The following is a 14910-nucleotide window of genomic DNA, read 5'->3' on the forward strand; positions in this document are numbered from 1 at the left end:
TAAAAACGAAAGAAGATAGAATGCATTTCTTAATCATACCATTTCATCTTTCTATTTTGACTCTAAAGCCCTTGAAGAAATAATTGTCATTTAATTACATGACTGAAGAGTATCACATCTGTGGAATTGACAAAGACAATAAGAATTTTCAAACACCGTCTTACAGTTCAATTTTTGTCCCTGAATACTAACTTGTAGCTTCTGAAGTTAAAGGCTAGAGTGGTATTTCGATTGAAAACTGCTAAATCTGTCAATACCCTGATACACACAAGTATATAATCCGAATGTGCTAGAGAAGCTCAAGTTTTTATTGTGAACTGATAGATATGAGGACTTGTTATTTTATTATACAAAAAAAGTTAAATACAAAAAGTCTATATTAAATATACATAAAGAAGTATCGATTTTGTTAAAAACGTAAAAATGACTTTACATGTCTCGCATTCTAAAGAACATTCTTCCATCCGAACTTGGATTGTTCTTTCTATAAAAGTAGAAGCGAGCGCCAATGATAGCAGCCACAATGGCCACCACACCTATAGCTATACCTACTTTGCCACCAGTCGATAGTCCGTGCTGTACATAGCTGTTTTTAGAGTCTGAGGGACCTGTGATAGTGTTATTGTTTTTGGGATCAAATGGAGCAATGGAGCAAGGATTGATTAATAGTCTTTCATAAGGATTAGTGCAACTAGGATAGGTTGCGTTAGATACATAAACAGGTCGAGCGGATTGAGCAAATGCACGAAGCCAGGTCATGTTGTAAGAAGGTTCATATGTATTATAGACCATGTGAATAATGTCCGAAATAGCTAAATCTGCTCTAGCGGGAGATCGAATAGGATAATCTACAGAGAGAAATGTAAGCGATGTTTTGCATGTATAGACTGAAAGTGTACGGAGAGAGATTTACCAGAATATCCTTTTACATTCACAAGCCCATCTGTTCGATAGACATTCTTATTATTAATGAAATTGAACGTAGCACTTGGACTCAAATTGGCTGCAGCCAGCCATCCAGCAAAAGAAAAGTCCTTGAAGACACCTTGAGGTGTTTCATCAATCACAAAGTCAACACTGCTTAGTACATTTTGGAATTCAGTCAAGTTGCTGATTACTGTTGTTTGATGGTTGACAGAGATAAGCTTCATGCCTAAAAATTATTTAATAAGCAGGAACATTGTTTATACGTGAGCACATGCCTGCGTCTTGAACCAATGATTTAGTATAATTGTCATGTTTTAACGACCATTGATTTCCATCATAACTTGTCCAAGCAATATTTTTAGCACCTGAATTCTTTAAATTAGACTGATGACACTGATAATTCTTTTCTAATGAATGGAGGAGTTGATTTGCTTCATTTTCCATATCAAAGAAGTAGGCAATATAAACCAGCCATGATGCTCGCTTATATCAAGTATTTTTTTTAGAAAAAGAAAAAAATTAATTATAAAAAAAAGGGGGCTTACCTGAAGTGGACTGAGTGAATAATGGTCAGCAGAAACACCAACATGTTGAGGAAGAGTAGATTGTGTAGTAAATGTAATAAGATTAGTTGTGTTCTTTGGACTATCTGTCAGATTTGCATAACAAGGCGACGTAACATTATCAATAGGACCAGCAGATTGAACTTGATTGGTTACATTGAGTAACTATGAAAAAAAAAAAAAATTAAGCTTTTTTCACTTTATCATCCACTTCTTGTACCTCAAAGAAAGGTAATGCTTCTAATGCTTTATCTACAGCTATGTTATTAGCGGGTGTATTAAATACGCCATTGAATCCAGTTTGATTATCAACAGATAACCCACAACACACAAGTTTGTATCTTTCATTGTTCAATAAATTATTTACAATTTTGTAGTTGTTGAAATATTCAACTGAAAATCCATTGGAAGAATCAAGAATAATTCTCTGTGTATCGTAGCCTTGTCCCAAAACAATGCTTATAAAGCAAAACAAAAGTAGTGCTAATAATTTATTCATTTGTCTCTTCACCTTTTTTTTTTTCGGTTGGTGAACAAAGGAAAAGAATAAAAAAGATGAAAGGAAAAAAAAAAAAAAAAAGATATTTATCATTCCATTTGTGTAACAATTGATCCACCAGACCTTTTTTTCCTATCATTTTGCAACATTCACTCTAATGACAAGAAAAACAGTTTAGAAAATTGAAAAATGATGATAATGTTTAATGATTTAGCTATATTTTGCAATGTAATAAATATATAAAAGGCTTATGATACCAATGTTCATACAACTTTTTGTGACACAGTCACATCTTAAAACAATCTTTGTCGGAGTATTCTGATTGTACGTCGGATTTTGTTTTATACACTTGTTAAATCAGGAAACGTCTTCTTGTTTGAAGTGCAGACGATTTCAAGTATTTTGAACGGTAGTAAAATCAAATCATTGATTTAATGAAGCCAGTTTAGATAATATATCAATTTTTTACTTTGTGAAATAATTAATGTATAAGATCCTACAGAATAACATCGTTTATATTATTAAAAGAGGTTACTTTATCACATTCATACTATTACTGTTTTAATCTTTAGAGTCATCAAACCTCTTTATTCCTTGACAGGATTACAAAAAGAGCTTGATAAGAATTACATTTATGAACAAATTTTTCAAGCTTTAATATATTAATTCATCTAATATTTTTATAGGCATGTAGTTAAACGCATAAAAAAAGGCACTTTATACTTTTCTGTAAGCACATATCCTATCGTTCGCTTTCAATATATTAAAACTATGTCTATCATAGGAATCAGCAATAGCAATCAGCTGTGGTTATTTCCTTTTTTTTATAAATGGATAGGGCGCTTATTTCCACAAAAGTCATCTCTATTATTGCAGCGAAAACACAAGCTAGGAGCAAGGGCCATAAGAAGATTTGCCAAGAAATGAATACAACAAGATTCCTCGGAAAATGACTCAACTTTATACATGAGCAACTGACCTCTGTAGACATGATACTTTATTTACAACACAGTAAGCATTTGAATTGATGGTATAGTTCTCAATGCAGTTCAGACATAAATATTTATATCTTTTTCCTCCCAATTTCAAAAGCTCTTTTTAAGCTGTTTCCTGACAGAAATGATATTGCCCTATAACTTGCTTTAATGTCCCTTTGATTTGATATCAATACTCTGCTAATATTAGTCAAAGTTACTTACTTTTAAAAGCATTTTGGCATTTTCAATAATTTCACTAGAAACTACAGTCACTTTATAGACTTGATTAATGCATGCTATCATTATTCTATTTCTTCTCTTTTGACCATTTCAAATCATAAAAAAAACACGTACATTTGAATTCCAGAATAGATTTTTTTTTTTTCTTGTGAAAAATACCAATGAAACCTGTACGGAATTACAGATGTGTTTCTGTAGTCGAACAAAAGCAAATAAAGGTAAAGAATCGCAAAATGAAACTGAGGAATGTTCTTGCGATAATAATGAAAAAAAGAAACAAAGCAATCAATTTTTTTTATTGTTGACAGGTCGTTCGTTGATATCCAATGACTTTAGTAGGATCAGGTTCATAAGCACAAAGAGAAGGATTTACTTGTATTTCATTGATGAGTGTCCTCAAGAAAGCTTGCTCATATTTAGAGTTTTCAAATACAGTAGTTAAGCTTTCAGCTGGACAACGTAAAAAGTTGGGTGCAAATACCATGGCTAGATTGTTGACGTTCATTAAAGTATGTGAAATAATCTCTGGATCTGTAAATTCCTGTACAAGTAATGTGAGCATGCGAGCAACAGTAGCTTTATATGAATGCTACCTGCAAGAAATTAATAATAAATAAAGCGATTCGCCTATTGGTATCTGGTAGTCGATTGATGATAGCAATAGCCATTTCTGCATCCTCAGCATACTTGATACAATCATAATAATCTTCTGAACTAATGATGGGATCTGACAAGTCTCTTAACCAATATTTCAATAAAGAGGCTGGCACATTAGGGTCTGTTATGCCTTCTGCATCATAATTTCCATTTTCAATACGAACTCGCTATAGATTACAATAGGATGAGTTACAAACAAAATATGTTTGTTATTTTGATTTACCAAATCAGTGACTGCGTCTGCATCACCAGGCACACGAAAGATACCTTCAGAGGATTGACCGTTTGTTTCTCTTACAGTGTTTGTCAAGAAGGGGACAATCATGGGTATTTGAATGGTTGGATCTGTTTGTAATTCCATGATGAGTTCTAATGATTCACCAAATACAGAAGGTTTAAAAGGTGCCTCCTTTGCACGAGCAATCTCTGCAGCTGTTAATACTTTTCCTTTTGCGCCTCGTTTACATATCCTCTTTAGCTTATTTGAAACGTGTCTACTCATTGTGGATATTTTATGATCCTGTGAATCATGATGTTGTTCAACAAAATCTGTTAAATAGTTTTCTAGATTTTTGGATGGAGGAAAGGTGACACTGACAATACACAATAGTTCCCAACCTTTATAAACACTGGATCTATCAATCTGTCTGTCAATTTTATGGGGGGTTTTTTTATATCTATTTCTTACACATTTGGATTTTCATGGAGTTGTTTACATAATTGTACATAAATTTCATCTCTCATTTGTCCCTTTGTAATACCACAAGTCAAGATGGTTTGTATGTCTTCTGTTTCATTTCTGGACTTTGATTTGTCGCCCATGATGATTTGTATTAATTTAAAGCATTTTAGTGCGTCTTTGTATAGCTCTTTATTCATCATAATCAACGGTTGACGTAATGATTCCTATTGAGTCTGTGAGAAATTACATAAGTCATGTCACTCTATTTACTTTTGTCCACTTCAACATTTCATTCATTGGCACTCTTCTTCTGAATAAACCTCTTTTATGAGTAGCAAAGAATCTTTTAGCAAATCCATCAATAGCAAATCGATTAATTTCTTGTTGTAATCCTACAGGTAAAGCAGGCCTATTATTCTATAAGCTCTCTTTAATTTTGTGGCCTCTGTTGTTTGCTTACTTTCTCAAGGTGGCCACAGGAGTAGCAGGTGGTGAATGTTGATTATTTAAAATTGGATGCATAGCAATAGCAGCCTCTATTAATCAAATTAGCTTCCAAATAATCATAATATCACTGGCATGCGTACCTGGATTATTTATAGGTGAGCTGATGGCCATCGAATATCGACTTGTTGGTGAACCAGAACGTGTAACTAAATTTTTAAAAGGACCTGTTTTAAATAATGGTAAATAAGATCCTCTAGAGACCACTGGTTCCTATAAAAGGTAATTCGGAGTGTCAATAAAATGAGGAGTGAAAGAAAAACAAACGGAACCTTTGCAGAACAAACACTTTGTTTTCTAGGGCCATCTTCGTTCTTTGGTACTTGATTCATTATATCATTGGCTATGCTATCAGATGTTGATCTTTGGTGTTGTCTCTTTGGTGTATCAACTATGGTTATTTCTGATAAATCAAGCGATCGACTATTTCTTTTCATTGTGTTATTATTTGTTATAGAAGGCCTTTTAATCAACAAAGACATTTGACTTGAAAATTCTTTTGAGGGCTAATTATTAGATAAGTAAAATAAAATAAAGTAAATAAAAAAAAAAAACCTACTTGAATTTTGACAAGAGAAATTATATTTGCGTCAGTGGGCCGAACCCAATTAGAGATATTTGCACGTGTATGGTAATAATAAGGCAAATTATTCTTTTCATCCCACAATTCCCACCAGTCACCTTCTGGATTAGTTGGTAATCTATTCATAATTTATTATCAAACACTTCTTTTTTCTTTTTATTGCTATTTACATTCTCGATTCATCCATTGGCCTTGACCAACTACATTCACCTGTTACTTGATTTGCATAAAAAGGGCAAGAAAGATTAGGATTTGATACTTCAACCCATTCATATTCAATAGACATAATAAAGATGAAAGAAAACAAAAAGAGAAAAGGGGAAGAAGGATTTGTTTATAAAACAAAAACATGTGCACTAAAAAAATAGGAGAGCAAAAAAAAAAAAGAAAAAGGCCAAGTTTTTTTTTTTTTTTTTTTTTTTTTTTTTTTTTTTCTTCAACAAATAAACTCCTTTGACCTTTAAACAACTTTTTCAGAAACAAGTGTAATGTTCTCAACTATTACTCAACGATGAATTAAAGGAGTTGAATATTATATGCAGTGACCAATTATTTCGTCATGTTTTATGTTTATTTTGTCCAGAAATATAAAAGTCGACGCCATTCAACTTGAGTACTTGAAGTTCATAACAACTAAAAGTAAGTAATTACTTTCATTCAGCTCGTAACCACTACCAATGTCCACATGCGTTGGTTTGTCTAAAATAAGATCTGTCATCTGTCTCGACACGCCAAGTCCATATTTTGTTATAACAGTCGTCAAACTTCTCCAATACTACAGCCCTATCAGGATGAATCGTTTAAAGCAGAATGGAACTTTATCTTGTATATCACAATAGAAATTTATTTCCAAGTAAAGAAGTTTCAATTTGGGACAGAACTTGATCGATAAAAGAACACGATAGGTTGACATTTTCAATCGATTCGCAATAGTTCCTTAGAGATTCCAGTATATATCCAACCAGTGCTAACTCCTTAAGTCTGCGACATAATGATACTAATGATTCAAGATCTCCTTTTTGATGAAACAATATTTATGTCATGAATTAGACATAGCCCATCAATGTATACTGCAGCATGACTTAAACATGTTTATTTCTCATCTTTACACATACCAATTGATTGACTTTATGTATCACCGTTTTCTCATCTTGTTTTTCCCACAAACCATCACACTGTACATATTCACAGATTCCATTTTGTGGGTGATTAGTTTTCAACACATTTCGACAATTATTTCCTGCAAAAGCGCAATTCAAATGATATCATATGGTCTCAATTAGCTAACCAAATCTGCTCCGTTCTTCACACAGCAGTTCAAAGCTATCCTCATTGATATGTAATCACGTACAAAATCCCTTTTCAGGCCGCATCAACGAAAGATCGACTAGTCAGTTGTAGGCCTCATCTTGTAATGAAATTCTTTAAAGAAGCTTTAGTGTAAGAGTACACTGTTGTTTGTTTGGAGTAAAAAGTATGCTAAAATCAAATAGTTTCAGACAAGTGTTGGGTATAAACTGATATTCTTGTGTACTTGTCATGAAAGTACAAAGAGATACAGAGACATGCCAAGGATCGAACGGACGATGAGAAGCTCATCTATTTTTTTTTAAAAAGATTAAACCTAATTTTTAATTCCAAAAGGCATTCGCTATATTTCACATAATGTTGCAAAGAGATTTCAGTACCTTCAAATATCTTGATGATTTCACTTGATTTCATTGTTACTTATGAATATATGGATAGGAAGCTGTTCTTTTCAGGATTTAACCACTTCAACTCACCAACAACACTTGACGAACCGTTCAAATACAAAGTACGCCAAAAAGCGCTTCTTGCTTATCATTGACCAAACTGACTTTAATCCTCTTGGCAAACTGTCTTGTGCTAGTAACTGTTGTCAATTGCAAAAAAAAAAAAAAAAAAAAAAAAGTGCTTCAGATGATTCGCTATTAAGACTTTGACAGTGCCAAATGTATGTCGTGTACAAACTAGATATCATGTAAAACAGGCAAGCACATATTCTCTTGCTTGCTTTATACTGAGTACTTGAAGAACAATCTTTAATCCTTTTTGTGATTGCTCAGTCACTAAAGCTTGCTAATATACTTTACGCAAGAAAAGCAAGGATTGTAATTTTAGTAAAAAAAGAAGCCTTGTTGGGTAGTAATTCACGAATTCTCTCTTCTTTTTTTTTTTTTTGCTGTCAAGTATACAAAGAAAGGTGCTTGCTTTTGTTTTTAAAGAATACATAATTTATTTAAAACAAAGGATGAATTGTATTTCAATAATTAAAAAACATGAAATTCAGTACCATTTAATATGAGTATTTGAAGTTTACAACAATTTATAATCAGTCGACTGTCTTTACTCGTCTTGCAAACTTCAATTCTTTCTTTACACGAAAGTTGTCTTGGTTTGCGTTTTGGCTCTAGTCTATAACAAGTGGATCCAGTTTTAGTCTCTACAAGTAAGAGAGATTTGCTTTGTGGCATAACAATCTCGAGCCTTTCTAAGGACAAGTTGTATAAATTGGCTTCAACAAAGTAATACTGAATAGAAGATGAAGGGACATCACCAACATTAGCTACGTAAGTATTGTCTTTCAAAGAAAGAGACCTTAAATTGGTACAGCAGTTAGCCAAGTCCTGGAAGAATTTAGGTCTGACATAAGAATGAGAGACCAGGATTTGTTCAACAGATTTTAATGTTGGAACCTGAAAAGACTGCAAGACATAATCTGTCAGTGTCACTTTTTGAAGCCCCTGGTATTGTGCCATGAATATACCAAGATCATGTTGTAATAATGAATCGGATAATATTCCTCCATTCAAAATCAATTCATGAATGTTTGATGCTACATGCTCCAGATGCGTAAATAGGCTGTTACCAGAGGGCCAGATCAAGTAAAGTTTACAAACAAGCAGATTCGTGTCTAATCTTTGCCAGGTAGTATTAAAATCAAGATATCCTTTAAATCCTCGTCTGATTGTTAGTACGTTGTATATTTCATAGCATTGGCTTTCTGCAAACTGCGGTGTAAGCATGCATCTCAAGTAGTGGTATATGAGTTGATTGAGATAATTGCCATCCTGATTGTATTTCCTCATCACATCATCCCCTCCATTTTTGATGGTCAAACGAAGGCTAAACTTTTTACGAGTTTGCATCAAAGCATAATGGACAAGCCTATCATAAGCTTCGTCTTGTAGCGAATGATTGGCAGACAAACGATGCATGATGAGATGTAACTCAGAAAGATAAATAAGTCTATCAGAGATACAATCAATAAATCCTTCCGGTAATCTCATACTGTAGTTTTGAATCGTCAACTGTTTTAAGTATGGGTAAATGCAAAGTGACTCTTTTTTCTCCTCTTTGATGTTGAAGGATGCATTGAGACTTGTCAACTTGGGACAGCTGCTGAGTACAATCCCAAGCTCTTCCATGGTTGTCAAAGGTAAAGATGGAGGTAAGCAAAGATACTCGAGGGAGCGAAAGAACGATAAGAAGTTAAAGTCGTTCTGATGACCTAATCCTGTAGTCAATTTCACAAGACATTTGCTATATTTCATGTTGTGTTCAAACGAGTTGCAATCGGGTGGGAGTTCTTTGAGATGTTTCCACTTAATTTCATCACTAATCCGAAGCATATAATTTGAGAGCTCATCTTCTTCTGCATCAAACCTTTCTACATATGGACAACACTTGACCAACTGTTCAAATAAGGAGAATGAAAAATGCGTTTTCTCACTGAGTCTGTCGATACCAATGACAATGGTCTTGACAAATTTACCCATACTGCTAAGTCGATAAGCTGTCGTTTCTAAAAGTAAATTCAAAAAGCTTTCAAGATGGTGATCGTCTGCAATCAGAAGTTCATCAAATGAATATTGTGTACCGAGAGAATACCACCTAAAACATACTAGTCTACATTTTAGAGCTTCACTTTTCTTAAGGTTTTGAAAGACTATCTCTAGTATCTCTTGAGGAAGTTGGTTAATCTTGACCATGTCGATTGAGTAAAGCAAAAAAAAAAAGGAACCGTAACTAAAACCAAAGTCCGATTAAAGGAGTATGAATTGATTCATGCAGAAAGAAAAAAAATAAACATTTGCAGCAGTACTTGGGTTCTTGATGATCAAATCTGATTGAAAAGCAAGTATATGGTGATTTAATACATACTATATATCTTTTAATATACGCTATATAAATGTATACTTGATTTATTAGTATTTGAATTTATATATGTGGTATTTTATGTATTGATATATACTTTGTATAAAGCTATGAGATAAAAACTATATAACTCTTGCTATAATCTTTTTACATAAATCACCTTTTTAAACTCGAAACCAAATTATTCGAGGCAACTGATAAAAAGTAAGCAAACTAAGTCTAGCTAACGATCAAAAATATATCAAATACCAAAGCCATTCAATAAATTAACGCTCATAATACACTTTTCAAGATAAAATTTATTTTTTTATATTTCATTTTCATTCACTTTAGAGTCCAGAATACGTCAGCTATTTGGTTTTTGTCTCATATTCTACTCTCCTTTGTTTAATTATTTCTCTCTGTTGTAATATCCTCTTATATGCTGTATCTGTTTCATCAAATTCAATTGAAAAACATTCAGTATCCAAATTGAACAGATAAGTCTTGTCTGATTCAAGATTATCAAAATGGAGCTCAGGGTCAATATCAACACCCTGATTACTTTGTGCAGATGCTTTTTTGACATTCCAAGATCTATTTTTTTTATCACAGACATGAACTATGCCTTTTACTTCCTGTTGTACTATTAAGTTAAAAATATATAAACAATGCATCATCCCCTATAGTATGGTTTTGGGAAAAGACTTTTCGATAAAAACAAGTTGAATGGCGCAGTCCCTGAGCTTTAAACCATGTTTGATTTCCGACAATGTCGTGTTTGATTATGAATAGTCTTTTTATAGTAATTAACAAAAGTACAGATAACTTAAGTAGTAAAAGATAGATTATTTTTATTTAATGAAGATAATGTCTATTTATACTATTCTACATTTGCTGTGGAGGAGATGTTTGTTATATATTGTTATAATATTAATATTGAAAGTACTGCCGATATACTGAGACTATGCTGCGGCTGACAATTGTAATCTCTGTAACATCATCCAAACATACGGTAATACCAAAAGCGGAATAGAAGAGATAACAACAATCAAAAGTAGAAAAATACAACGGTCTTGCCGAGATTCGAACTCGGAATACAAATAGATTGCCCAAATGCAGTGTTTAACCATTACACCACAAGACCCTTTTTAAGCTTTGATCTTGAATATAAAATGCCTCCTGCTTTAATCACGTGACTTCCACTACAAATCACTGCAAATAATTAATGATTTTCAATATTGTCAGTCGTTTGCGATATCAGAAAATCAGCGTTTTGCATGTCCTTGAATAAATGAAAAAAATTAACTCTCGCAGTTTGGTCATTTTCGAATTATGAAGAAAGATTTAGGTGCAGAAAAAATTGTTGTATAATGGTAAAAGTAATAAAGAAAAAGGTAGAGACAAAGATCGAGAAACAGTTTGAGTACTTTTTGAGACTGATCTTTATTTCAGTTTAAGTTAAAGTAAAAATTATTCTAATTGAAGGCAGGTATTTATATCTTATTGAGTGAGTGGCTTGATATCTTCTATTGTTATCGTTCTTCTAATATTCAGGTACTTTAGCAAGTGTTATCTATAATTATGATTATGAAAACTTTTCATTTGTTCTTTTGTATGTCTGTCATAGATTATCTTTTATTCTGGGGATTCCTCACTGATTTGAATAACGTTATTTTACGCGTTATTTCAATTATGTGAAAGATTAGCAATATTCCTGACATTGGATTGGATTTGGTTATTTTAGTTGATACTTCTTCTTATCAAAGAACTCTCATGAATACAATACATATTCTAAAAGAACATGTTTAATTGGAATTGATTGTATGATCTTATTTAAATAAACTTATATTTTATTTTATTTTAATTATGATCTTGTTGTTGCTGATTTATTCAAAAGGGTAAAAGGAACAAGAGAGGACAAGACTCGATAAATAGATTGTTTTATTTAATAAGAAAATGATACTCTATTTATACTTTTCATACACGGATAATATTTCATGTCGTGGATTAATAATTAATGAGTATGATATAACTAATGACAAATAGATAAGGGTTACGTGTGTTATGTTCTGGTAAGGTAATTATCAAAATAACAACAAAACCAAAAGAATACTTTTTGAGACTGAACTTTAAGACAATCTTCATTGTTAAAAAGGAATCATTACAACGTCTACTATTTATATTTTTCTATTAGTTGGCGGATAAATGAGTAGTTATGAGCGTAGATCCAATCATTGACATGTTTGATTAAAGAATGATCACTGAATCGATTATGGAAAATTGTAATTCGTTATTTTATAGATCTTATTGTTCTTTAACTGATCTGGGAGAGTTGTCCCGTCTTCATTGAGAGGAAAGATATATTTATATGAAATACCTCCAGTCAGATCAAAGTTGACTAGGTACCTGATCCATTATTATTCATTTACAGAAATGATGAATAGTAAAGATCATGACTTATTTAGTATTCATGTTTACTTTATAGAATGAATCTAATAGTGATAGTTTTATATAAAAAAAAAAGAAGAATATATTTTATTTAATAAAGATTTAAATTATTATCTTTTATCAATTTTATATACTTCTTTTAGTTGTGATTATTCAATGTCCGCTATGATCAGACTCTGTTCTGCAACAGGGTCTGCTCGCGAAGTTCGGCATATGCTGGACCTAGCACAGATCCACTCCTTGACTCTTGGTTACAAGTGGAGCCCTCTAAAGTGTGCTGTCCTCAACTCGCCTGTTGCCACTTCTAGTCGTTTTGTTCAAATGTCTCTATATGGACAAGATCTTTCCACTGCTGATGAGTTCACTTATCTGGGTGTCCCTTTCAATGATCAAGAAATCTCGGTCTCTGCTTTGATCAAGCATCGTTCAACAAGTACCTTGGCTGCTATGGCTCAACTCCATTCGATGGGCCTTAGTCGTCAAGTCTTTCCTCTGCTTCTTTCTTCTCGACTCTTTGCTGCTTTTATCCGTCCTAAACTCGAGTATGGCCTTGTTGTTGCTCGACTTACAAGAAAGGTCGGTGAAGAGATCGACCGAGTTCAAGACCGGTGTCTTCGAATGCTTGTTGAGATATTTGCAGATAATAAAGTGAGAAAGGAAAATAGTACTTGAAAACTAGTGAATGAGTCTCTATGTAACCTATTTATTAGATTTCAAGGCGAGAGAGAGAACCCAGTTAATCAAATTACGCTTTTATATAGGAAAAGGAATTATTCCGGGACCAAAGAGAGTTCAAGATCAATTTTAGTATTGAGCTTGAATAATATAAATATTGTATGTGGTTAATATTGTAAAGTGAGTCTTGAGAATATGTAATAAGTGGTATTACGTATTCGGTACTTGTTATTTCTTATATAAGATCTGAGTAATATCATACGAATAATAGGTATTTAATGAGGTAAATACGACACTTCTCGATGGTCACTGAACTACCTCGACTGTGGTCCTTCGTCGCATCACCAACTTACTGTCAATGACTTTTCGAGCTGATACCTTGTGCTCCTCAAGTGTTGTCTTCGCTTGATGGCCTTCCTGATGACTGCTTGCTCTCGTCACTGTTGATACAGCTCTGTAAGCGGAAAATTGTACTAGATTACCCTTCGGATGCTGCTCTTTCTACTTCTCGTCTTGCTTCTTGGCTTCAAAGGTATCGTCAAGACCAGTTCCAAAGCTTCTTACGGTCCATCTCTCAGGTTCTGATTCGCGCTTGTCAGCCTGTTCTCCGGGTGGACTCTATCCTGTACTTGCCTGCCTCCCGTGCTGATCGGTCTCCTCTTATTAGGTGGCGCATGGGTTGGATCCCAGGCAAGTCTGCTCCCCTGCTCCTGTGGTCTTGGCAATACTTTTCGTTTTTACCTGATGGCCTGTCCCTTGGCTCCTTCTGTTCTTTGATGCTGCTTACCTGTGCCGTCGACTGGCTATGTGGATCACCACATATGCCAATATAATGTCAGCGCTGTCATACTCATAAAATGTTTTCGTTATTACAATATGCTAAACTATCCCCATTAGATTTTAGGATGCATAAAACTCGGTATATCAAGGTAGCGGCTATATAAGCAAAAGACTGTGACACATAGTAAATATAGAAAAAGGGACCACTTTGTATTAATCGAGACATATTTTATTACATAAATAACAATTAAAATCGCCCTGAAGTGATTCTGATGATCCATTTTTCTGCTTCTACGATTCCTATAAGGAAAATTACACAAGCAACAGTTATCACCCAAGATTGCCAACCAACTTGAGTTAGTTCCAACCAATGAGATATACCTTTTTATATATAAAACATTAAAGACGTTCAAAAGGCGTAGTCATAGTTTACCTGGGGCATAAATACCAATGATCATTAAACCAAACGAAATGAAGAAGGCAAGCATCATCCACCTGTTTTGAGTTATTCCTGTTTTAAATATAGATTGATGTACGCTTCGAACATTAAAAGAATGAACAAGTTGTAATGTTGTCAGTGTTGTAAAAGTCTAAAGAGAAAATTAAAATAATTTGAATAAGAATTGTTGCTTTACTCTACCATTGACTGAGATACCGATAAAGGCATCTTTAATACATTCAAACTAATTAAATATGTTCCCAAAGCGAATAAAGCAATCAACATTGAGTTTGAAAATATCATGAGCCAAGTTACTTTTGTCAACACACCCATCTTTGGGTTACGGGGTGGTCTAGACATCAGATCCTTTTCATTTGGCTCCACGCCCAAAGCCATGGCAGGAGGAATATCAGCTGTTATACAGAAAACGTTAATCTTTTGGTCCTACTTTTTGTTCTTTTTTTTTTTTTTTTTTTTTTTTTTTTTTTTTTTTAACCAATGATGTTTGCCCACAAGATCATCATAACAGTTAATGGTACTTCGATATTAGCTATGTACAAATAAGCATCAAAAATATTTCTGCGCCAGTACAACTCAAAAGATAATCTATGAATTTTAGAATATTATCAAAAACATGTCTACCTTCCTCAACAGCTTCAACAATGGTCGAGAAATTATCATCTACCAAAACGATATCGGCTGCTTGTTTAGTAATCTCGGTGCCAGCTTGACCCATAGCAACACCCACGTCAGCTCTTTTGAGTGGCAGGTGCAT

The 14910-nt window shown here is 33.4% G+C and overlaps 6 protein-coding genes and 1 non-coding gene across 7 annotated transcripts in view; 1 reads left to right on the forward strand and 6 right to left on the reverse strand.

Annotated features, from left to right (window-relative positions):
* Window positions 1–359: 359 nt before the first annotated feature.
* Window positions 360–1989, reverse strand: RO3G_15952 (uncharacterized protein; the record flags this gene model as incomplete). Its single annotated transcript, XM_067670536.1, has 6 exons — window positions 360–374; window positions 553–848; window positions 914–1153; window positions 1247–1292; window positions 1473–1655; window positions 1711–1989. The coding sequence occupies 6 exons, from the start codon at window positions 1987–1989 to the stop codon at window positions 360–362; spliced, it is 1059 nt and encodes a 352-aa protein (XP_067526637.1).
* A 1512-nt stretch (window positions 1990–3501) lies between these two features.
* On the reverse strand, window positions 3502–5918 carry RO3G_15953 (uncharacterized protein; the record flags this gene model as incomplete). The annotated part of the gene is made up of 10 exons (XM_067670537.1): window positions 3502–3747; window positions 3800–4030; window positions 4087–4456; window positions 4552–4769; window positions 4816–4954; window positions 5006–5081; window positions 5133–5262; window positions 5337–5555; window positions 5609–5750; window positions 5803–5918. 10 exons carry the CDS (start codon window positions 5916–5918, stop codon window positions 3502–3504), a joined length of 1887 nt encoding a protein of 628 aa, XP_067526638.1.
* Window positions 5919–7923: 2005 nt separating this feature from the next.
* RO3G_15954 (uncharacterized protein) lies at window positions 7924–9645 on the reverse strand (the record flags this gene model as incomplete). Its single annotated transcript, XM_067670538.1, has 1 exon — window positions 7924–9645. One exon carries the CDS (start codon window positions 9643–9645, stop codon window positions 7924–7926), a length of 1722 nt encoding a protein of 573 aa, XP_067526639.1.
* Window positions 9646–10052: 407 nt separating this feature from the next.
* Window positions 10053–10547, reverse strand: RO3G_15955 (uncharacterized protein; the record flags this gene model as incomplete). The annotated part of the gene is made up of 4 exons (XM_067670539.1): window positions 10053–10094; window positions 10189–10387; window positions 10426–10436; window positions 10545–10547. The coding sequence occupies 4 exons, from the start codon at window positions 10545–10547 to the stop codon at window positions 10053–10055; spliced, it is 255 nt and encodes an 84-aa protein (XP_067526640.1).
* Window positions 10548–10861: 314 nt separating this feature from the next.
* RO3G_19205 lies at window positions 10862–10937 on the reverse strand. The gene has a single exon. It is a non-coding gene; the product is annotated as a tRNA-Ala (tRNA).
* Window positions 10938–12397: 1460 nt separating this feature from the next.
* On the forward strand, window positions 12398–13065 carry RO3G_15956 (uncharacterized protein; the record flags this gene model as incomplete). The annotated part of the gene is made up of 2 exons (XM_067670540.1): window positions 12398–12889; window positions 13003–13065. 2 exons carry the CDS (start codon window positions 12398–12400, stop codon window positions 13063–13065), a joined length of 555 nt encoding a protein of 184 aa, XP_067526641.1.
* Window positions 13066–14626: 1561 nt separating this feature from the next.
* Window positions 14627–14910, reverse strand: part of RO3G_15957 (uncharacterized protein) — a gene marked incomplete at both ends in the record, with an annotated part of 1335 nt that continues 1051 nt past the window's right edge. Inside the window, 2 exons of the mRNA XM_067670541.1 lie at window positions 14627–14685; window positions 14778–14888. Of these exons, the coding sequence (XP_067526642.1) occupies window positions 14627–14685; window positions 14778–14888 (170 nt within the window). The remainder of the gene's footprint in view (window positions 14686–14777; window positions 14889–14910) is intronic.

This window comes from Rhizopus delemar, genomic scaffold (genome assembly GCF_000149305.1).
Source record: "Rhizopus delemar RA 99-880 supercont3.18 genomic scaffold, whole genome shotgun sequence".
In the NCBI taxonomy this organism is placed as follows: domain Eukaryota; kingdom Fungi; phylum Mucoromycota; class Mucoromycetes; order Mucorales; family Rhizopodaceae; genus Rhizopus; species Rhizopus delemar.